The 21,991-nt window shown below is 36.9% G+C and overlaps 6 protein-coding genes across 7 annotated transcripts in view; 2 read left to right on the forward strand and 4 right to left on the reverse strand.

Annotated features, from left to right (window-relative positions):
* LOC108608013 (neither inactivation nor afterpotential protein C) overlaps positions 1 to 2,184 on the forward strand; it is a 10,613-nt gene extending 8,429 nt beyond the window's left edge. Inside the window, exons 7-12 of the mRNA XM_033294942.1 lie at positions 5 to 41; positions 105 to 158; positions 657 to 844; positions 900 to 1,315; positions 1,375 to 1,657; positions 1,718 to 2,184. Coding sequence (XP_033150833.1) covers positions 5 to 41; positions 105 to 158; positions 657 to 844; positions 900 to 1,315; positions 1,375 to 1,657; positions 1,718 to 2,089 — 1,350 coding nt within the window. The 3' untranslated portion in view covers positions 2,090 to 2,184. The remainder of the gene's footprint in view (positions 1 to 4; positions 42 to 104; positions 159 to 656; positions 845 to 899; positions 1,316 to 1,374; positions 1,658 to 1,717) is intronic.
* Positions 2,185 to 2,400: 216 nt separating this feature from the next.
* LOC108608015 (MTOR-associated protein MEAK7) lies at positions 2,401 to 4,938 on the reverse strand. The gene is made up of 8 exons (XM_017999189.2): positions 4,708 to 4,938; positions 4,033 to 4,257; positions 3,639 to 3,957; positions 3,209 to 3,582; positions 3,108 to 3,135; positions 2,954 to 3,032; positions 2,801 to 2,894; positions 2,401 to 2,730 (listed from the first exon to the last, which is right to left on the reverse strand). Exons 1-8 carry the CDS (start codon positions 4,837 to 4,839, stop codon positions 2,626 to 2,628), a joined length of 1,356 nt encoding a protein of 451 aa, XP_017854678.1. The 5' UTR covers positions 4,840 to 4,938; the 3' UTR covers positions 2,401 to 2,625.
* A 416-nt stretch (positions 4,939 to 5,354) lies between these two features.
* LOC108602660 lies at positions 5,355 to 7,253 on the reverse strand. 2 transcript variants are annotated; one of them, XR_001915254.2, is made up of 7 exons: positions 6,899 to 7,253; positions 6,746 to 6,833; positions 6,480 to 6,689; positions 6,326 to 6,413; positions 5,700 to 5,954; positions 5,550 to 5,634; positions 5,355 to 5,493 (listed from the first exon to the last, which is right to left on the reverse strand). XR_001915254.2 is itself a non-coding variant. In XM_017990810.1 (3 exons), exons 1-3 carry the CDS (start codon positions 5,976 to 5,978, stop codon positions 5,438 to 5,440), a joined length of 420 nt encoding a protein of 139 aa, XP_017846299.1. In that variant the 5' UTR covers positions 5,979 to 6,060; the 3' UTR covers positions 5,355 to 5,437. The 2 variants fall into 2 exon arrangements, 1 of the variants encoding a protein (XP_017846299.1); XM_017990810.1 differs by lacking the exons at positions 6,326 to 6,413; positions 6,480 to 6,689; positions 6,746 to 6,833; positions 6,899 to 7,253 and having other exon boundaries at positions 5,700 to 6,060.
* A 459-nt stretch (positions 7,254 to 7,712) lies between these two features.
* On the reverse strand, positions 7,713 to 8,388 carry LOC108605006 (maker442). The gene is made up of 3 exons (XM_017994576.2): positions 8,056 to 8,388; positions 7,907 to 7,994; positions 7,713 to 7,842 (listed from the first exon to the last, which is right to left on the reverse strand). Exons 1-3 carry the CDS (start codon positions 8,335 to 8,337, stop codon positions 7,784 to 7,786), a joined length of 429 nt encoding a protein of 142 aa, XP_017850065.1. The 5' UTR covers positions 8,338 to 8,388; the 3' UTR covers positions 7,713 to 7,783.
* Positions 8,389 to 8,895: 507 nt separating this feature from the next.
* On the forward strand, positions 8,896 to 11,216 carry LOC108598511 (armadillo repeat-containing protein gudu). The gene is made up of 3 exons (XM_017985191.1): positions 8,896 to 9,607; positions 9,668 to 10,919; positions 10,979 to 11,216. Exons 1-3 carry the CDS (start codon positions 9,000 to 9,002, stop codon positions 11,117 to 11,119), a joined length of 2,001 nt encoding a protein of 666 aa, XP_017840680.1. The 5' UTR covers positions 8,896 to 8,999; the 3' UTR covers positions 11,120 to 11,216.
* A 581-nt stretch (positions 11,217 to 11,797) lies between these two features.
* On the reverse strand, positions 11,798 to 21,228 carry LOC108603023 (ras-related and estrogen-regulated growth inhibitor). The gene is made up of 6 exons (XM_017991427.1): positions 20,913 to 21,228; positions 13,114 to 13,287; positions 12,897 to 13,033; positions 12,553 to 12,711; positions 12,334 to 12,486; positions 11,798 to 12,277 (listed from the first exon to the last, which is right to left on the reverse strand). The coding sequence occupies exons 2-6, from the start codon at positions 13,241 to 13,243 to the stop codon at positions 11,843 to 11,845; spliced, it is 1,014 nt and encodes a 337-aa protein (XP_017846916.1). The 5' UTR covers positions 13,244 to 13,287; positions 20,913 to 21,228; the 3' UTR covers positions 11,798 to 11,842.
* Between the last annotated feature and the right edge of the window lie 763 nt (positions 21,229 to 21,991).

A 21,991-nucleotide genomic window follows, 5' to 3' on the forward strand; every position in this document is an offset into this window, starting at 1 on the left:
GTTGGCACGCAAACGCGTCAAGGGCGGCAAGGTGTTTAAATGTAAGCATAATTTATAAACAAATTAGCTGCAAGGAATTTTGACTTATTTAATAATTTATGCAGTGGGCAAGAAGGGAGCTGGACAGCATGATGAGGCCGCTGCAAAAATACAAAAAGGTAAAAAAACGTTAGTTAGCAAGCTAAGAGATTATGAAGAGGAGCATATTGATATAAGCGAGACGCCCTCTGAGGCAGAAGAACTATTTCTGGAGACGCGCAAGGACGAGGCTATGGCAGCCTTACGCATATCCAAAGTTGAGCAGTCGCAAGATGAATAGATAATCAACTAATGCATGTTTAAGCCTTACCCAACATTAAATTACTAATTACCGCAATAAAAAGTAAACAAAAAGAAAAAAGTACCAAAGTCTCAATTAGTTCGAATGCGGTTACAATTTAAGCGGCTTATGACGTCAGCCGTTGATGCAACCAATCGGCTTAGCATACAACTGACAGTTAGACAGCGCAAGCGCCCAACCACCCAGCGATGAATTATAAGTGCTCTGCATAGAAAATAAATGAAAATTTAATTAAATTAAGGTGACTCCCCACAGTCACTTAGCATACTAACCTCATTTGAAACCTTTTGCCGTCACTCACTCTGCCTCTTTGCAGCTTTTCGTGGCTTTCGCGACCGTCTGCATTTGCCACCTTTGGTTAACGAAAAGTCCGGACAGCTTAATGAGAACACTGCCGACTTCATAAGACCCTATGCCAAGAAATGGCGCGAGAAGTCAATTTTCCAAGTGCTCTTGCACTATCGCGCCGCACGCTTTCAGGACTTTGTCAATTTGTCACAACAGGTAAGCCAATTTGCACTACAATTAGAACTGCTATTAACTTCTATATATCTCATAGGTGCACATTTATAATCAACGCATGGTTGCTGGACTCAACAAAAGCACACGCGCTGTGCCCTTTGAGCGCATTAATACGCGCGAAGTGAACTCTGCGCAGCTGGGACCTATGCCTGTGCCTATAAAGAAGATGCCTTTTCGCCTGGATCAAATACCATTCTATGATACACAGTATATGGTCGATCCTGCCAATTCGATATCGCGTCAAACGTTTCCCAATCATTTGCTGCTGCAGCAAACCGAAGACGACGAGCCCTGGGATAGTCCATTGCAGCGCAATCCTTCGATGACCAGCTGCCTGCTAACCTACAATGCTTATAAGAAGGAGCAGGCCTGCCAAACCAACTGGGATCGCATGGGCGAAAGCGATAATATTTATAATCAGGGATTTTTTCGCGATCCACAGCAGCTGAGAAGGTGCACAAAATAGCCTAAAGATATAAATTGTTGTTAACTAATTTGGTTTTGCTTTATAGAAACCAAATGCAGCGCAATATGAACGCCTACAATAATGCATATAATGACTATAACAGCAATGTAAACAGAAATTGGAGCAATCAGCGTACAGGCTCGCGTCGCAATTCGTTGAAAGGCTATGCTGCACCACCGCCGCCACCACCGCTGCCTAGCTCCAACTACTATCGTAATAATCCCAATCAGCAGCAGCAGCAGCAGCGCAATTATCAGCAAAGAAGCAGCTATCCACCCAGCGATCCCATCAGAGAGCTGCAAAATATGTCGCGACGCAACGAAGACGATGTAAGTCACTAAAAAACTTACAAATAAAATTTGTAATTTATGTATTTTGTTGTCTGCTAGAACTCCGAGGAGGCGCCTTTTAATTTCAAAGCGATGCTGCGCAAGACCAACTATAATCGTGGCGGTGAGAGCAACACATACGATTTTCACAATCGCCACGATTCGGATACGGAGCAGCAGCACACATTTCAGCCGCCCAAGCTGCGTGCCACGGGTCGACGCTACGATGAGGATCAGCAACATAATAATGCAGGTAATTATGGCATAGCGCGTAACTTTGGACAACGTGCGCCCACATTGCGTCAGAATCCCACAAGTGTGGGTCGCAGCTTTGAGCAGAGCAATGCGCGTTCCTTTGAGGAGGCAGGCTCCTATGTCGAGGAGGAAATAGCGCCAGGTGTCACACTATCTGGCTATGCCGTCGATATTTAACTTCTAGTTTAATTTTCATTCCAAAAAAAAAAAAGTAAATTGTAAATCGTTTAGCAAAATTGAATAAAGTTGAGAGTTTTGAGCGTTGAGTTTAGCAAATAATTTGCAATAATTTTTATTGAAAGAACAAAATGTATAATTTGTAATTTATATTGACGCGCTATTACATTGCTTTTCACTTGATTGATTTTTAGAGTTCATAAAACGCAACAATAATACTCTCATTACATAGACACTATGCATAATACACAATACATACTTACACATAAGTATATATATATCATATATATAAACATTTGCTTACTAATCATACATATATATTTTTGTAGGAATGAAAAAGAATGAACAAATACTTATTGAATTTATATGTTTTGTTCACAGAAAAAGAGAAACAATTGGTTGTCCCATATTAAGGCTAAAGTAAATAAGTTTGTGTGTGTAAAGTTTATAGCCACGCCCACGCTCCGCACCCAAACGAGACGACGTGCTAGTGCTAAAATCATTCTTGAACATATTAAAATCTCAGCCCAACGATATCAATCATCCATGTCGGGCTCACGCAGACCATCCGAATGCATTTGCTTGCCAGCAATCTCCAACATGGCACGATCCTCCATATTGCTGTCCAGCACAGAGCGTTTCTAATGTGACGCATAATGTTATTAATGGGGTATGTTTATTATTTTTTATTATTATTTTTTAAATGCTTACATGTCCCTCGCCGCCGCCCTCTTCGTCATCCTTAACAGGCAAATCGCCCACAGCCCAAACTTCCATGTTGCGTATTTTGAATTGTTTGCGTTTGCTGCAAAATAATTATTGTTTTTATCTAAAGCATGGAAATATTTAAATTTATATACGCACCTTAGCTGCACATAGTCGGCATAGGTAGTGCAACTTTCCACGCTCTGACCCTCGCCAAACATGCAGTCTAGCCAAAGACCTGAAATATATGAAAACAATTGGCAGCTAATTTTAGACTTGCGCTTGCCAGATTAAATGCTATAATTAAACTCACCCCAGAAATCAAACTGGCCGCCCATGCCCTGGCAATTATTAATTAAAAATTGTTATTAGCATAGGAAGCGCGCACATAAATATATAAATAGTAGACATTACCAAACCGTTGGGCATTGTTTGCTGATTCAGATTCAAATATTGATAATGATCATTGTAGCCTGTGGCACTAAAGCAGCGCATTGCCGGACTGAGCGTATACAGCAGCGATGAATCATTGCCAGCAAATTGAGGTTTGAGCGACCAAGACTCGGGCGCATAGCCACCAAAGATATACTGATCCTCGTCCTCAATGAAGAACAGCGTTGGTCCTTTGTCCAACATTTTGCCCAGCATAGTGGAGAAGCTCTCGCCATGGATTTTCGATGAGAATAGAAAACGCCACTTGTGACGCAGCTCGCGCGGCAGTTGAGCATTGATATAGAGCACATGTGGCAGCTCAATAATGGGGCGATAGTGACTGTTTTGTGGTGCATCTATAAAATAAATAAATGTTGATTAAGCCTGTTGCCACAACATATTGTACACTTACCACACAGCTGCGGCAGTATGCATATTTCGATTTCTTTGACATGATTGCTGCGCTTGCTGCCGCCATGACGCGAATAAAGTTGTGTGAAGACTTCACGCCAGAGTTGCAAGAACTGTGGTGTCAAGTGTAGCCAGCGCTCCAGTGCCTCATTGGGCATAGTATGCTCCAGATCCTTGCTAAGATAACGCATTAAGCCCTTGGCAAATGTGCAAGCCGAACGCTCTGTGGTTATAAAGCCCAAATCATGCCAATCCTTGATATGCGAACCCTTTGAGGTGCTTTCCAAATGCACATAGCTCTTGATAACAGAGTGTATATACTGAAAATAATAATAATTAATCAATTTATTGTTGGCCGCCATACATTTGAATTTGTTGAATGCTTAGCAGTTTACCTGCTCCAATTGCTTTATATTAAAGCTATCGCTGGAACCCTTGGGCAAACTGGCAAGCAGCATTTGCATTTTGTGCTCCATGTTGCCACGCTCCATAATATAGAAGGGCTCGCCAAATTTTTTCAAGTGTATATTGATGCATTGCTGGCCCGGCTTTGTGGGCGTAAACAAAAATTGAGCCGTGGCTTCAGCTAACGAGCGTTCAATTGTTTGTGACCATGTTTCCTGTTAAATAAACAACAAAAATAAATAACAAGAGCCTAGAGAAGAGCATGGTAAAACTAGTTAAGCCTAAATTGGACCCGCATTTCATGTATTGTTTATTATTAATTCAATTGGCGTTTTCCCCCCTTCATTTGAAAAATCACGACTAATTCGTTAGCAAGCAAAATTAAACAAAAGCGCTAAGCAAACGCACACAAATCGACAACAATAAGCACTAAACAAATATTTATACACACGAACATACATATACATATATATGTTATGTATGATAGTTTATTTTGCTGCTCATGTGCACTGATAACGTTTTGTGTCTCACATAATCTATCATTAGTTTGATATTATCTTGAAGTCGCCTGACTTATAGCTGACCGCAAGTTAAACCTTGAACTTGTGACCCGCGCTACTGCGCATTGATTTTTGTTTTCAGTCCAAGTGCAACAACCTGCTTACCACAAGACGCTCCGAGGTTAATTTCTCCAATGGTCCTCCAGATGCATTGCGATAGGCGGTCTCTAGTATTCTCAGTTCCTCTGGTGTATACAAATTATCCGATTCTCTTTTGCCACTTGCCACATTACCCATAATTTAAGTTGGTTAATGGTTCTGTTTTGTTTCTTATTTTTATTAGAGAAAGTTCAAATGCGTTGATATTTTGTTGGCAACGAAAAAGCAAACACAACAACAAAGACCAAAACCAGCTGTTTGATTTTACGCAGTGTGACCATGCCTTGACTGCAAGCAAAATATCAGCGAATTTCGCAGAGTTGCCAACTACTAAAAATATATTACAAGCGTAAATTCTTTAATTCTTGCGTTTCACAAACATTCATTAACAATATAATGTTTTAAGTTATAAAAACAAAAAAATCGTAATATTCCTTAAATCAAAAACTTGATTTTTGCAATTTCTTCGATTCTAATGGCAATATTACACTGCTCAACGTTGCCACCTGATGTGTGTTTGCTGTGATTGTTGCGCGCGATAATTGAATTGAACATTTCTGTTACGTAGCCCAATATTATATATAATATATAAACTGTTGTAACCATGTTCAGGAACACGAATTTGTAAAAAAAAAACTTGTAAATAACCTTCATAAAAATCTTTTATTGTGTCATAAAGGTATATATTTTGTAACAATTTCAGTATTATTATAAATTTTGGCATTGCCGTTATTTCTCACATTTCGAGTCTATAGAATCTACAGCACCATATAATGCAAAATATTTGAACAACTGCAATTACGAATAAAAAATTTAAATACGTAAATGATATTATCTGATAAACTTACCAATTGTGTAAAAAAAATAAGGGTAACTCAAAAAGCTAAATATGCTAGATAAAATCAAGCCCACTAAATAGAGACAACGATTTAGCTAAGGGAAGAGAGTAGGGAAACATTTTAATATAACATTACATAACTCAATAAGACAGAACTTACCTTTAAGTGTCCAATCAACTGCAGAACTGCGCCGATCAAACAGACGATAGTCCCGGTAAGCGTAAATGCACAAAGAACATTATTTGAAGCAAACCACGCGGCGAGCATTTCGTTGTCTTTGAAGATACTTAGCAATAGAGAATGCGTAGCCAATTCACATATTTCTAATATTAATGCCATTCCTGCATGCGCTAAAGTCCAAATACACGCGAATAACGATTTTGACTTTAGTGGACAGCAGCATTCGTCCATACACTTGCAATTTTCGTCAGAGCACATGTTGAAAAGTCAAAAATAAAGTTTAATATTATCAACTTTAATTTAGAGAATACGGTGAGTCTGTCTTGAATATATGGAAACAAATAAATTTAAATGCTTTTGAGAGTTACATACAAGTAAAAGCATTCAAGATCGCATAGCTAAAAAGTCATGGCATACTATAAAATAAATGAAAATTTGCATGAGTATATATTTTGTACTAATTTTATTATCATTATTATTAATTTTGCCATTGCGGTAATTTCTCACATTTCGAATTTATAGAATCTATAGCACCATATAATGCAACAACTGGAATTACGAATAAAAAATTTAAATACGTAAATGATATTATCTGATAAACTTACCAAAAGGGTAAACGAAGACTAATCCGTAACCACCAAAGGCAAATAAACGACTTATAATCAAGCCCGTTACATAGAGACAATAATTTAGCTATGGGAAGGGGAGTAGGGAAACAATTTAACATAACAGTATATAACTCAATAAAATATAACTTACTTTCATAAAAGTAATAGTATTTAAAATCGCATAGCTGTATAGTCAAAACATACTATAAAATAAATGAAAATCACCAGATTTGTAAATTTGCATATGAGTATAAATTTTGTAATAATTGTATTATTATTATAAATTTTGCGATTGCCGTTATTTCTCACATTTCCAACATATAGTATCTACTGCACCAAATACAGCAAAATATTTGAACAACTGAAATTACGTATAAAAAATTTAAATACGTAAATGATATAATCTGATAAACTTACCAAAAGCGTAAACAAAGACTAACCCGTAACTACCAAAGGCAAATATGCTGCTTATAATCAAGCCCGTTAAATAGAGACAACCATTTAGCTAAGGGAGGAGAGTAGGGAAATAATTCAACATAACAGTAAATAACTCAGTAATACAGAACTTACCTTTAAGTGCCCAATCAACTGCACAATTGCGCCGACCAAACATATGACAGCAGAAACAAAATTTAGTACACTCACAATATATTCAGCACCAAATTGGGCGGCAACTGCGCCCGCTGCGAGATAATTCAGTATTAAGGCACCCCCAGTCACATGGATAGTGCCAAGTAAAACTAAAATGGATGCATGCACTATAGTCCAAATACACGAGAATAACGATTTTGTTTTTAATGGACAGCAGCATTCGTCCATACAGCGGCAATTTTCGTCAGAGCACATATTGAAAAGTCAAAAATAAAATTGAATATTATCGTAAGTTAGAAAATTCGGCGCGTCTGTATTGAATTGATAGAAACAAATAAGTTTGAATGGTATTGAGAGTTACATAAAGTAGTAGCTGACAAGTAAGTCAAAGCATACTATGGAATAAATGATTAAATATTATTTTACACATAGGTGATGCTACCAGATTTGCACTTCTACTATATTAAAATTTTTATTTGAATTTCGTACAACAAAAGTAAAAAGTAAAGAAAGAAAGCTTACTTAAGAGGAAAAGCTCAATTTAAACAGATCACACAACAACCACAATTTCGATATAATCATATCGATATCATTGTTCCTTCTGTTGAGATATTAGGGTGTTCACAAAGTGGAACTTGACAGACCCCAACCCTTGACTACGAAAATCGTTGTAACATTGCAGAATGAATGCAAATGTCGTGAAAAAAATATATACAAGATCCCAAAATTATTTATCTATTAATTACAATTATTATTTATTACTAAACGTTACACTATTTTAAATTTAAAAATACATATGAATAGAATTTAAAACAAGTGCGTACTTAAATTGGATTATTATTCATAGCTTAACATTGTTTTTTATTATTCCGCTTCCGTGATATAGTATCTAGTGCACCATATAATGCAAAAAATTTGAACAACTGAAATGAAACGAAAAGACAAAAACTGATTAAATACGTAAATGATATTATCTGCTGAACTTACTGAAGGCGTATATGAAAATAAATCCGTAAGATATAAAGCAAACAAGGCTGCTAATACCCAAACCGATTATATACACCCAACCAATTAGCTAAGAAAGGTAGGTAATCAGTACAGCATTCGATTGGTTATCAGATTAAACCAAAACTTACCCAGTAGTGTCCAATTAATTGCATAAGGCCGCTGATAATACCAATTGCACCGCAAACAATAGAGCATATATCCAAAGCATGTATATAGTTCAGACTCGAACTGTTGTTTATCGCACCCACTGGAGAATACTGCGTTATTTGTAGAGCCGCGGTTAGATCGACAGCGCCCATAATTAAAACAATGACACAATGTACCAAATGCCAAATACACGAGAATAACGATTTTGTTTTTAATGAACAGCAGCAAGTGTCCATGCAACGGCAATTCTCGTCGGAGCACATATTGAAATTTTTAATTAATTTAATAAAATCAGTGTTTGTGTCTTGGGAGTTAAATTTATATTACATAGATTGAAAATTGAAATAATTTGGAGTGTGGATAATTACACAGCTTACTATGTTATTATCGCCGTTACGTAAAACTGTGCAAAGCGTATTATAAGTTGGTCAGGCCGACGAGCTGAGTCGATATACATTTTAACATCTCGAACAGTTGAATAACTTGTTAGAATCCTTAATGTTAGAGCAAGAATGCATTAAAGTTAGACACAACCAACTTTTGGATACGCTTAGACATGTGACTATAAAACATTAAACTTGTTAGCGAGTCTAGTGATATGAATTTTAATTTTTTAACTTGTTCTATTTAAATGTTTTAATTATCTAATAAAAATAAAAAGATTTTTTTTTATTCAAAATATTTACATATAAATCAAGAGCTAAACTAATAATTTGTTTTTGCTTTTGCTTTATTTATGAGTAACGTAACCCTGGCAACAATTGTTATTTACTTCTTTATTTGTAACTGGCATTTGAAATTCCCTTACATCAGCTCACACTAAATAAAAACGTCTAACAAATTGATGAACAACTTGCTTAGCGTTATAACAAAAATCTAAAACTGGAATATAAATATATATAGTGTATATATATATCTGCAGAGTATGATTGGCACCGGTGCTCCGAAGAAAGCGCGTAAAATACGCGAGCAATGTGGCAGTTGTCCGGATAAGTTTAGTCGGGACAAGCGGCAGATTGTTGTGGACGATTCGGAGACAACTGAGGAGGAGTCGTCAACGGACGAGGAGGAGCGCTGGAAGGATGTCGCTCGAGCAGCCGAAATACCTGCCGAATATTATAATATACAAAAGCTGGTGAAGTACATCAAGGCGGGCAATCAGACGGCGACAATTGTATCGCTTTGTTGCCTCAAGGATTACGATTTGCGCACGCAAATCAATCAGTTTGCCATACAGGATATTGGCGGACTCGATGTGCTGGTCAACATACTGGAGTGCAGCGATACCAAATGCTGTCTGGGCGCGCTCACTGTGCTGGCGGACATTACACTTAACATCGACATCAGACGCACCATTGTGGATTTGGATGGCATACCATTGATAGTGGACATATTGAATTCATCGATGAAGGATCTGAAGACCATGGCAGCGGAGACGCTGGCAAATGTTAGCAAAGTGCGTCTGGCGCGAAAATATGTTCGCACCTGCGGTGGCATACCCAAACTGGTGGATTTGCTGGACATTAAAATGAGGTAACCAAATTCAGTGCCAAAATACAATCAATTTATATTTATTGTTTGGATTTTCTTTAGCATATTGCAGACGCCACGCGATCAACTTGGGCTGGAGGATCTCGAATCGTTGGACATGGCACGTGCTGGCTGCCGCGCCCTATGGACTTTGGCGGACTCCAAGCATAACATGGAGCAGATGCGCAAGAGCGGCATAGTGCCACTGATGGCCAATCTGCTCAAGTCTGTGCACATAGACGTGGTCATACCCATCATGGGCACTGTGCAGAAATGCTCCTCCGAGCCCAAATTCCAGCTGGCCATCACCACCGAGGGCATGATAGCGGATATTGTGAATCATTTGAACTCGGAGTGCGTGGAGCTGAAGCAGGAGGGCAGCATGGCCATAGCCAAGTGCGCATTCGATGGCACTACGCGGGATTTGGTGCGCGAGGCGAATGGTCTGGAGCCGCTGGTGTCCATTATTAAAGATAAAAACAATCGAGAGAATAAGCCGTTGATTAGAGGCGCCACTGGCGCCATTTGGATGTGTGCCATGTCGGATGCAAATGTCAAGCGACTGGACGAGATGCGCACTGTGAATCATCTGGTGGCCTTGCTCAACGATGAATGCGATGAGGTCATCACCAATGTGGCCGGCGCACTGGCGGAATGTGTGCGCTTTCAAAATAATCGCGAATCCGTGCGCATGGCCAATGGTCTGCCGCCCATAGTGGCTTTGCTGAACTCCTCGCATGCACCGCTGTTGGAGAATCTAGCCAAGGCAATTAAGGAATGTGCCGAGGATCCGGACAGCATGCGCATTCTGGAGGATCTGGATGCAGTGCGTCTGGTCTGGTCACTCTTGAAGAACACTAATCCGCGCGTGCAAGCCTATGCTGCCTATGCCATTTGTCCCTGTGTGCAAAATGCCACCGACTCGGCTGAGCTGGTGCGCAGTTTAGTGGGCGCCATGGAGCTGGTCGTGGGTCTGCTTAAGTCCAAGGAGATAATGGTGCTGTCAGCTGTTTGCGCTGCCATTGCCACCATTGCACAGGATCAAACGAATCTAGCTATTCTAACCGATTTGCGTGTTATATATAAACTAGCCGATTTGGTTAATACCACAGATGACATGTTGCGCATGAATTTGGCTGCCGCTGTTGCTGCCTGCGCTTGCTTTGGCAACAACACCGAGGAGCTGGGACGTCTGCGCACAGTGACACCCATTGTTACCTATATGACCAGCGAGAATCCTCTCGTGCATCGCACTACTGCCATGGCTCTGGAGAAACTCTCTATGGATCCACAGAACTGCATTACCATGCACCAGGTGAGCGCACTGCATCTTCTCGCGCTGCTCTTACTTAGCTTCTGCTCTTTGCTTTCTAGAGCGGCGTTGTACCCTTTTTGCTTGAGTGCATTGGCTCCACCAACAAGGAACTGCAGTTGGCCGCCGCTGGCTGCCTGCGCAATATACGCGAATTGGCGCTGCGTGCCGAGGAATATATGCTCAAGATTGATGATGATTAACTTTAAGCTTGTCGCTTGCTCATTAATACTCTTTGCTAATTTAAATTGTTGCAAGTGCTAAATAAATCTAGCCCAGCTTCATTCATCATGAGGCTGCATAAGTAATTTAGTCTTTTACAAGTGCAAAATTCAAATTTAAATTTGAATAGTGTGCCAAAGTTTGCAATCGATGTTTGTATCGATAACATGCTTGTGCGCCTTATGCTGGCTGATATGTGCCAAACTAGGGCTGCCAAAATCTTATAAGTTAAAAGCAAAATGGAGTAAGAAATTAAAGTGCGGGTGCGATCGAAGCGAATAAAGTGATTTAAGCTGTGTTATTTTTATTAGTGAAAGTGTTTAATAATTTAATAAGCGTCGTGGGCATAATGAAATTAAGTGCCGGCGCAGTATATTTTGCAGAGTTAAAGGCTCTGCGCAGTTGTCTTAGGTCGCGCACGCCGGTGTGTTTGTGTGTGTGTGTGTGCGCGCGCAGTTCTTTTCATAAGCCGCCAATTATTTTTTTCTTTTTGTTTTGTTTTACTGTGTACTCTATTCATTTAAACTAATAGAGATTAACAAATTAGAGTGCAGCGAATTGGCCGCTCTTAATTCGTTAGTGCTCTTAAATTTCGAATAAAAAACACTTACATTTAACATTTAGCTATAAATATATATATTTATTAATATGTATGTATGTATGTATATTTGGCGCAATAATTAGACTAACGTAGCTGCCGTAGCTTAATAGCTGGCATTACTGCCTCTGGTAGAGATGCTCATGCGTCGCTCCACGCGATTTGTGTGCGGCAAGAGACAACCGGGTGGGGGATAACGCCAGCGTCTAGGCCTAGAGAGTAGTGTGCCATCGGTTGAGGCGCGATTACGAAACGGTGCATCAATATCGCTGCGGGAGCTATGCAGACTGCTGGTGACAATGTCATCATTGGATTCGGTATGATCGCCATTGCTCTCCTCCTGGCAAGCATTGCCAAGCATCAGAAAGGAGCGGCGTGTTACACCCAAATGTGTGGCATCGTAAAAGGAACAAGAGCCGCTATAATCGGGCGTTAGAATGCCATTGGCTGCATGCGCCACATCGCTGGTGGAACGTTTGAGCTTTGGAAATTTGGTAAAGACGCGCCAGAAACGGAAAACATCGCGGAAAACATTTTGCACCTGTAAGTAATTCAAAATAAATAGTTGTTAAAAGCAGAATTTATGGCTGAGCTTACCTGATCGACGCTCTCGCGCACTGAGATCTCATGAAAGCAGGCGCAGGAGAGCTCACGAAAACGTCTTTGTCCCTCTTCCAAGTTTACCATGCGATCGCCCGTTTGATCTGTCTTGTTGCCCACCAATATAACTGGTATATCCAGGGCGCAGTCCTTAATTAACAAAAAAAAAACATAAGTTTAAGCTTTATATGTTTAGTTAGTTATTTAATTGCTTACCTTGCTGGCCGAACCTAATTTACGGCGTCGCTTGTTGTAGTTAATGAGAAACTTTAGGCGACTGCATTCATCAAAGCTGCACTTGTCTGTGATGGAGTAGACCAAGATGAATGCATCTGCCCAGCGTATATTGGCCTCGAGAGTAACGCCATCTAACTCCTATAAAATTATTAAAATATTTTAATCAAGTTTTTATAATGCTAAATTAGGCTTGCTGTTATTTCGAAAGTTTAAAAAGTGGAATTAAAATTAATATTTCTCTTATTTAATTTCGTTGCTATGGAAATATTTTTTCTAGAATACAAAAATCTATTTAGATACACTAGACAGTCTATTTAACTCACCTGTAGCTGTCCGGTGGCATCGAGTATATCAAATTGCACCGACTCATTGTCCAGCGTTGTTTGGCAGGTGTAAATTTTCTCTAGATTCGGATCATATTCGCCAATAAAGCGGCGTGTAATAAAGCGCACCACCATTGCTATAAATACAAGAGAGCAAGCAACATATATTGTTTTGTTTGTTTTTGTTGTTGTTGTTGTTGTTACTAATGACACGCACCTGTTTTGCCAACACCGCTTTGACCCAGCACCATGACCTTTAGCGTCTTTTGTTTATTGGTGGTCAGGCCCAGCTTGACCAGCGACGATTTGGGTGAAGTGGCATTCATCACAGGCCAAGGTAGAAGCATACAAGCGCGTTTCGTTTTCTTTTTTTGGTGCGTATGTGTGTGTGCTGCAATAAAAGTATGTGAAAGCAAGGATTTAGCATTTAATTTAGCTCAAGTCTAGTCTGCATGATTGACGCAACCTTTTCTTGTTTCCCTTTTGTTTTGCTCTTTTTTTTTATTTTGTGGGGCTGCGCTAAATATTTTCGGAATTTACTTTGACTGGGGCAGTCAAATGTAGTGAGAAATAGTGGGGAGCTTATGTTAGTTCAACGACCTAAAGCTTATTGCGCAATGGCCAAGTATGTATTAAATTCAAATTTAATGCTTTATATGTTTTTAATATACCAAAGGTTTAATAATATTTTTTTAAATTTATTTAAGCATTATAGAATGAAAAGCAAAACTTACAACAATTTAGTAGAACATAAACATTAAATTTTAATTAAAAAAAAATATGGGTTATACTTTCTATTATATAACAATTGAAATTGTTGGAAACTTAAACTGTTACTTTTATATATATCAAACAAAACTGTAAATCATTTTTTTGTTCAACAACTTCACACATTGTTATTTCCTGGAATTATGCCGAGCTAATTCTTAGTTTAGCATGAAGAGTCTTTGAACTTTTTTTTTTGTTTGTCCCATAGCTTCAGCTCTGACATCACTAAGACACATATCAAAGCTTTAGCTTGTCTTGCTAGCTGTTTAAAACTGAAGCCAACCTGCTTCGGACGCTCACGCAAATTTTTGGCCTCAGCTATAAAACATTATTGCATACTTTTGAGCGCCAACAACTACGTTGACAAACATGAAGCAAAGCAAAAAAAAAAAGATGGCGACAGCATGTGTGCAGCTAAGTAAGTGTGTGTGTGTTGTTTATAGCAAAGCGTGCATGTGTGTGTGTGTGTATGCCTGTGCTGCTGATAAGGTCAACAATGCCAGCGACAACGACAACTTTGAAACATTTATTGGACACTTTTTGCGTCGCCATTTAACCCTCTTTGAAGCGCCCATTGCTACTGCTCATAGTCTCAGTACCAGGGACACAGCCAGGGACTTCATCATGATTAACGGCATTATGATGATTATAAAACATACGACACACGCCCCAAAAACAATTATCTGCAAGATTACAGACAACTAATACACTTTCTAAACAAATACAAATGAAATATCAATTATCACTCGACTTGACAAGCAGCTTGGCTGTGTGTGTGTGTGGGTGAGACATTCATGACTTAGAGCATGATGTAAACAAACTATATATAAACGCTTGATTGTTGCATGTAGTGCGCTTGTAAACATAAAATAAACTAAACAAATTTAAAATTAAATTAAAAATTCAACGAGTATGTCACCATAACATAAATAATATAAAACTATTTACACAAATTTAGTTAACGATTAATTCTATATAAAACAAATATGTATATATAATTTTTTTTTAAGCTGATTTACGCTTTTTAAAAATTTAACTTTTACTGCAATTTAAAAATTAATTTTTTTTATAAATTTAGCTGCAGATAGATTCTTAGACAGCAAATAAAATGTTGTAAATTTTCTTATTTTAATTTATGTTTGTAATTTAATTTTTATTATATTTATCTTGTAATTTAAAAAATATTTTATTATATTTTTTACAGACTGCTGTCTGTGCTCAACAATGGATTCAAGCGCTAACTAATTCGTTTTGAAGTTAAACAGGTATGTGTATTAAATATGAATATTGCTTAAATTTTTAATTAAAAAGTCCGCCAAAGACTTAAAGTGCATGCCTTTAATAAAGAGTATAACATTTTATATACATTGACTGTTGCCACACTTTTGTTGACATAGTTGTTCAGGTAAAGTACATGTCTGTCTGTCTGTCTGTCTGCACTGCTGATAAATATTCATCAGACAGCAGCAGCAGCAACAACAACAACAAATTGCATGGCTATGATTATGCCAGACTTTACCTTTTGCGCCTTGCGAAAACATTTGTTGCTGCGTAGAATTTAATTAGTTGGATTTGCAGCACAAACATTCAATGTAAGCGAAAGAGAGAGAGAGAGAGAGAGAGAAGCCATGGCTACAAACGTATTACGCGCGTGCCTAATGAACCAATTTCTCTGCAATACGTAACACGGCGTATACGTAACAACCAACGCAGCTGCGTGCATCAAGTGGTTACCAAAAAAAAGAATAAAGTTACTTTTTTTTTTGCAGCGCCAGCACAGAAGTCCATTAGTTACAGACATTGCCCATACATGTCTAAGAGCAAAGTTTGTTTTGATTTGGATTTAATTACAACGATTACTTTTGCTTAGTCCGTTAGACACATTCACATTTTCGCACGCATCTAACTTACTAAGGCGCTTCTGATATAATCAAGTGGTCTAAGCCAAGCGGGGGGTGTGAATAAGAGGCATAGCTTTAAAGCACACTAATGAGTTTTAAGTAACATTATACAAGGCAGCAGGACAAGCAATTAGGGGTAGTCAGTAGTTGAGAGTAGTAAAATTATTAATGGGTAAACGCATTTTTCAGAAATTCTATGCAACTCAAGCTTCTTAATAAATAGTATAAAATGTATAAATAATTTATTCGAATTAACAAATAATTCACAGCTATATTTCAATGAAAACTATTACAATTATTTTGCATAGCTAATTGTTTAGTAATCATTGTTCAAACTTAACAGCTTTGCTATAATAATTCTATATAAAAACAGCTTGCAAAAATCTAATTTATTTATTAATAATTTGCTACATAATTTCTGCACAGCATTATTTAAATTTGTTAATAAATCAAGTAATTGATACAAAATAAAATTATTTTACGCAAATAATTCATAAGTAATTTAATTTAAGCAGCCAAAGCACAGCAAAAATTACTAACATATTCAAATATTTCTAAATAATTTACTACTTAACATAAGTTGAACCCTTTGCTACTACTACTGACTACCCCTAATGCCCATAACGTAACATAATAAGATGCGGCTTACAAGCATACATTAAGGACCCAGTGACCGTAGCCACTTTGGACCTTGGAACAACAAAACTTGCCAACACTCTTTCTATATTTCTATTATTTTCGTTCAGGTCAGGTATGAAAGTTGCGTGTTTTTGTCTTCTAAGAGGGCTTTACTTTCTCTTGCTGGGTTGACGACCTGTTTATGTTTATCGAAACTTATTGCGTGCTATATTTCATAGCTCAAGAGTTTGGCTTACACTCATACTATTGCCGGTGTGTGTGTGTGCGACAGGAAGGACTGTAAATTGAGTTTAGATTGAGTTACAAAATGTGCGCCGTGTTGCGCTTGCGGCACGTGTCGTCGACTGATGGGGCAATGTTGATGTTGATTATGATGTTGTTGTTGATTATTATGCTGCTTAAAATTCCATAGAAAATCAAATCAACCTAACCGCTGACCAATAACAAAAACAACGTCAACTAGCGACTACTAGTAGCTTCGATTGTAGAGCCCCCAACGCAGAAAAAATAATATTAAATTTGAGCTGCACTGAGAGAAATTTAGGAGTATAACTAATATAAAAAGAATGATTTACTTTTTTTTAAATAAATATGACAATATTTATTTTTTTAAATATTATTATTTAACTATGTGTTTTTTTTTAAGAAAGAAATGCATTTAAATTTTATAATAATTTTATTATGTAAAAGTTAAATGCAAATCTGCTGTTCTAAATTAATTTTAATGTTTAATGTTTTAAATTAATTTTATTTTCTAAAATTTAAATGCAAATCTTCTGTTCTAAATTAATTTTAATGTTTAATCTTTTAAATTAATTGTATTTAAAAATTTAAATGCAAATCTTTCTAAAAATATATACTAAATCCACATTCAATTCATTCTTAGATTTTCTTTTAAAGAAATATGTTTTCATATAGATTTTCCTTAATATAAATACAAATTTCACTAAAAACATTCATATTTTTAGATAAGATTATTTATTTCAAAATTGTATTCGTATCGTACTTTTTTCCATACTTAAGTAACTTTCTTTTGTTGTCAATTATTTCGCGCAGTGCATAGGTATGAATGGGGCTATGTAGCCATGGCAGAGAGTCATAGAGCAATTCAAGTTCCACTTTAGCTCTAAGGTCATGGGAAGCGCCGCAGTTGTGTGTGCTGCATGTTCATACAGTCATATACATAAGTATCTTGCTGCGTATCGCAGCCTCAACTGCTTTGCCCCACCAGCGTCTCTCACTCACTCTAACTTGGCTACCAATTGTGCTTGTCATTTCACTTCATTACCAAGCGAACGACAATCGAACACAGTGAGTTAACATTAACAATAACAACTGTTGCCATTGGTAGCACTCGCTGTTTTGTTGTTGTTGTTGCCTTTTGTGTTTGGCCCTGAAATTGAAAATGCGAAATTGTTAGACGCCATGTCGCGTCGAAGAGTTAGAGCGGTCAGCTTCCCAACCCCCCACCTCCCAACACCCCGCTCAAAGTATTTGTTTTGACGCGGCATTTTCATGTGGGTTGTCTGCGTCGCAGAACCTTGAAAAGTATATTGGCTTAATTCTCCAAAAAAAATAAAAATATATATATAAATACAAAAAAAAAGAGGAAATTGCTGAGTTGTGTTTTGCTGTAACTTTGCTCAATTAGTTAATACTCTTTGAAGTGTTTATATTTTATAACTTTGTAATAGCTCAATAAACTACTTGACAATTTATTGTTAAAATGACAGTTGCTAGGCAGCTAACACTTAATTGATTTTAAAGACTCTTGCCATAAATAAAAATAGCTTAAAACTGTAAATAGATTTATTTATAGAGATTTGTGCTTATTGAAGTATATTTGTTATTTTCTAGTTCATCAATTGTCTTGGCGCATTTGCTAAATTCCTAGAAATTTACGCCTGCACTCAAGTTCAACTATAGACTGCAATTGTTGAAAATTCTTAGTAATAAAGATATTTATATAAATAGATACACGCGTGGTTTATTAAAAACACCGTTAGAAATTTAATACGAAATGCAAGTTACAAGAAGCTTAACTTAGTTTTTAGCAACTAAATTGCAAGAAAGAATAACATTAAAATTATTTATGATTATTAAAATAAATATAAATGATAGAAAAGAAATATAATTCTATAATTTTGATTTTTTTGTACAAGTTAAATTAATAAATACTTAATAATAATAATAAATCAATAAATAAGAATCAAAGAGTACTTAAATTTTATTTTTATAATATAAGCAATTGTTTTCAATTTATATTACACAAATTTAAAATTAAAGTATTTATTATTTTTTTATTTTTGTTATATAAACTGATATAAAAATTACTTTAATTTAAAATTTTTGTTATATAAATTTCACTTTCATTTTTGTAAAAAGCTTTAAAAATAAAAGTGAAACTGCTATAACTTTTGAGCGCTTGGGCTTAAATCTTATATCAGTTTATTATATATAATCGACGCATTATGCATTATACCTTATGCTAGAGTATTGCAAGCGAGCTATTGTTAGAAGCGAGTACAAACACATAAATACAAGTCAACCATCATAAATGTCATTTTAGGCGTTTGCCTCATCAACATACTCGGTAGTACCCCTAGCCCAAGAGTGAAGTGAGTGAGTGAGTGAGTGATAAGCGGCATTTAACTAAAAATAAGCATAGAGCAGCGCAAAAGTTGCCAACTCATGCCCAGTGTGGCTGAAGCTGAAGAGCTGAAGAGCATTGTGAGTAATGTGATGCCAAGAGCGGCAAGTACTTAAATTACACACACACACACGCATGTTGGAACATGCAGATACTAAGCTATGCCAAGTGGTTTAGTGGCTCAGCGGTTTATGTACGTCGCACGTTCCGTTGGGTTCTCTCGTGTGTCTCCAACACGTGCTGGGCGGGGAGGCTGGAGAGCGCTCAGGCCAGCTGTTAGCCCCAGCCGCAAGCAAGGTGCATAAATTGTTATCAAGGGCAACAAAAATAGTTACTGCTTATTTCCTTAAGCCCAAAATACAGCTTTAAATCTTAAGCTTGCGCACCCGAATTAATCACAAACAAAAAAATTGCGCAATTTCCAAGTTTATTTAGTTGTGCGCTATTTTGCAGTAATATGTTTATTTATTTTTGGCTCGTAAGCCTTTTAATCTGCAGACTAAAACATTAATGACGCTTTAGGCAGCATTTTTATTTTTGGGTCAATGGGTCGTATACTTTACGCACTTGTATGTGCGAAAGCGCAAAAGGTTTTGGTTTGAAAATTACACGACAATTGTTTCATAACTTAATTAGCGCAGCTTTTATGTAATTTTAGCAGATTTTAGTAACAAAAAGTAGAAATTTAAATTAAAATATTTTTTTTTATTAAATTTACAAACTGTTTTAGTTTTTAAGCTTTTTAATTTTTGTCTTGCTTTTATTATAATTTTTAAACAGTTTAATTTTTGTCTTGCTAATCATTTTTTAACTACTGCTAAATTTTTATGTTATTTTTGTTGCATTCTCATTTATTTATTTTTCATAATTTTGCATTTCGTGCTCAAGTTTTTTGCCAAGTGTACTTGAAATATCAATAACTTGTAGCTACCATTTGTCTGGCTGCTCGTATAGTTCGAGTTTACGATCAAGGCATAAACGAGAGCCACTCAATCTCAATGAACAATGAATTATGATACCAGCGATTGTCACCAGAAAGAAACGCTTGAGACCCCTCCCCCCTCTTTGCCACCACACGCGCTTGTGGTTTACACACAGCAATAAAAAGTTGTTGCGGCTTTTAGTAGCAAAAGCCAGAAGTTAGCGCCAGTAGTCGCCAAGCCGCCCACTTGTAGGCGTGGCTAACGTTTTGGAAGCTTAGAATGCAACTTTTTATATTTTTATTTGTTAAGCAAACAATTTGGTTGCCGGCACGCGTCTTTGCTTTTCACTTATTTTGTTTTTATATTTTTTGCTATGTTTTGTTTTAATTTATTTGCTGGCCTTGCTGCCAAATTTAAAATTTATCAAACAAATCAAACAGAAATCACACAGCGCACGCATTTTTTTGCTCAAAGTCAAAGCAGCAACAACATTTGCTGTTGTTACGGAAATAAACCACACGAAACTATCTAAAGCTAATTAAAATGATGAACAAGCAAATAAATTTTACATGTTGGATAAAATATAAAAACATATTTTAATGGCATTGCAAAAAAAAAACATCAAAGCCAAAGTTTTTAGTTTGAAATGAACTAATAACTTTTTATGGTAAGCGTAGATATAAAAATAAATGAAAATTAGCGTATAATAAATATTTTGCGTTTTCTCAAATTGATGAGATTGCCGAAACATATTTGGTTAAATTATGAACGTAACGGAAATCTCACACAGCAAGGTCGTGCTAGCAGCTATAAACAGTGGCGTGCACAAAGGGGTTTAACAATTAAAAATAGCTTTACACATTTATTTATAGTTTTAAAATTGAACAAAAGTTTTCAATATTTGTTAGCCCCTGCGCAATTCTTGCACACAGCGCCACTGGCTGCTGATTTAATTGTTTACAAATTTAACACAAAATTTTAAAACACGCAAATGTTGTTTTTATTTTTTTTGAACACTTGGTAGTTTGCTTATTTAACACTACAACATTTGTTGTATTCGTCATAAACTAAAGATTTTATATATTTTGAATTTATTGCTGCACATACAATGTATAACAAAAATAAGTATACGCACCGTACGACGAAGTAACACTTTTAGTTTATATTTTATTTATTTCTTTTTAGGTAAGTAGGAACCTTTGCGCTCTGATTCCTTGCGCGTATTAAGTCCAAAGGCGACAAGCAATTATGCTTTTATAGTATTGCACATATGAGGGGGTGTGTGTGCTCACTACCCCTTGCCAAAGCTCAATGCGTGTTTATTGCGACGCGGCCAGCATGCCATTGTAAAATAATAATGAAAATTCGCAACAGGCCCGACAACAACAAGTCACAAATCGCGCGCGGCGACTGCGCGACGTTTTTTAAAACGCGTCGTAAAAGTTCACAGTGAGTAAGTGAAGAGTTGCATGCGGAAGTGCATAAAAATAATAAAAACACGTCAGTTTGCCACACTATAAATACGTATACGCAATATTTTCTTTTACACAATTGGGAGTTGCTGCTGCTGCTGGATCCGTTAGCTGCGTCCGTTGCGTTAGCGTTGAAACAGGCGAATAAGCAACAGCAACAAAACACAACAAAAACAAATGCGCGCGCCAACGCAGACACCGGCTGGCAGCGCAGTCGCTAGCGGCAGCGACAGCGCAACAGGTAAGCGTTTTTATATAAATATAATTATTAATTTATTTTATAATTGTTTATAAAAAATTATTCATGTTATGCATATTTGCATAATTTGGCAGTTTTAGCTTTTTTCTAGCTAGCTGCACGCTAAGCTGACAGCACTATGCGCTGACTGTTAAGCAAACTGTTAGTTAACAGCAACAGCTGTAAACAGCGCAAATTCAAATGAAAAGCCTTGCAGCAAATCAACAAAAAAATATGTTTTAAGCGTAAAATAAATAATTTTTACACACACTGCTAGCATTTGCCTGCTGTGGTTCATGTCCTTTGACCTTCGTCCCTAGGCAATAGCCGTCCCACGTGTTTTTGTAGCAAAAATATATGCAAACATTTGCCCATGTTGGTTAAATGAGACATGTCTAATGCTGACCCCAGAGATAGAGTGAGTCACAGACGGACGGACAATCCGTACAATTATATGCACGTGGACACATGTATTTTTTTTCTATTTATGGGTGGCAACCTGTT

The sequence above is a fragment of the Drosophila busckii genome, chromosome 2L (assembly GCF_011750605.1).
Source record: "Drosophila busckii strain San Diego stock center, stock number 13000-0081.31 chromosome 2L, ASM1175060v1, whole genome shotgun sequence".
Classification (NCBI taxonomy): domain Eukaryota; kingdom Metazoa; phylum Arthropoda; class Insecta; order Diptera; family Drosophilidae; genus Drosophila; species Drosophila busckii.

Bases quoted from the DNA above. Each gene is read 5' to 3' on its own strand.
- LOC108608015 (XM_017999189.2), bottom strand. From the start codon at position 4,839: ATGGGTAATGTGGCAAGTGGCAAAAGAGAATCGGATAATTTGTATACA. The intron at 3,958-4,032 runs GTAAACTGCTAA...TATTATTTTCAG, and splicing joins ATATAAAGCAATTGGAGCAG to TATATACACTCTGTTATCAA. The intron at 3,033-3,107 runs GTGAGTTTAATT...CATATATTTCAG, and splicing joins CGGCCAGTTTGATTTCTGGG to GTCTTTGGCTAGACTGCATG.
- LOC108602660 (XM_017990810.1), bottom strand. From the start codon at position 5,978: ATGTGCTCTGACGAAAATTGCAAGTGTATGGACGAATGCTGCTGTCCA. The intron at 5,635-5,699 runs GTAAGTTCTGTC...CTCTTCCCTTAG, and splicing joins AGTTGATTGGACACTTAAAG to CTAAATCGTTGTCTCTATTT. The intron at 5,494-5,549 runs GTAAGTTTATCA...TCGTAATTGCAG, and splicing joins TTATTTTTTTTACACAATTG to TTGTTCAAATATTTTGCATT.
- LOC108605006 (XM_017994576.2), bottom strand. From the start codon at position 8,337: ATGTGCTCCGACGAGAATTGCCGTTGCATGGACACTTGCTGCTGTTCA. The intron at 7,995-8,055 runs GTAAGTTTTGGT...TACCTTTCTTAG, and splicing joins AATTAATTGGACACTACTGG to CTAATTGGTTGGGTGTATAT. The intron at 7,843-7,906 runs GTAAGTTCAGCA...GTTTCATTTCAG, and splicing joins TATTTTCATATACGCCTTCA to TTGTTCAAATTTTTTGCATT.
- LOC108598511 (XM_017985191.1), top strand. From the start codon at position 9,000: ATGATTGGCACCGGTGCTCCGAAGAAAGCGCGTAAAATACGCGAGCAA. The intron at 9,608-9,667 runs GTAACCAAATTC...GATTTTCTTTAG, and splicing joins TTGCTGGACATTAAAATGAG to CATATTGCAGACGCCACGCG. The intron at 10,920-10,978 runs GTGAGCGCACTG...TTTGCTTTCTAG, and splicing joins ACTGCATTACCATGCACCAG to AGCGGCGTTGTACCCTTTTT.
- LOC108603023 (XM_017991427.1), bottom strand. From the start codon at position 13,243: ATGCTTCTACCTTGGCCTGTGATGAATGCCACTTCACCCAAATCGTCG. The intron at 12,712-12,896 runs GTGAGTTAAATA...ATAATTTTATAG, and splicing joins ATGCCACCGGACAGCTACAG to GAGTTAGATGGCGTTACTCT. The intron at 12,278-12,333 runs GTAAGCTCAGCC...AATTACTTACAG, and splicing joins TGCGCGAGAGCGTCGATCAG to GTGCAAAATGTTTTCCGCGA.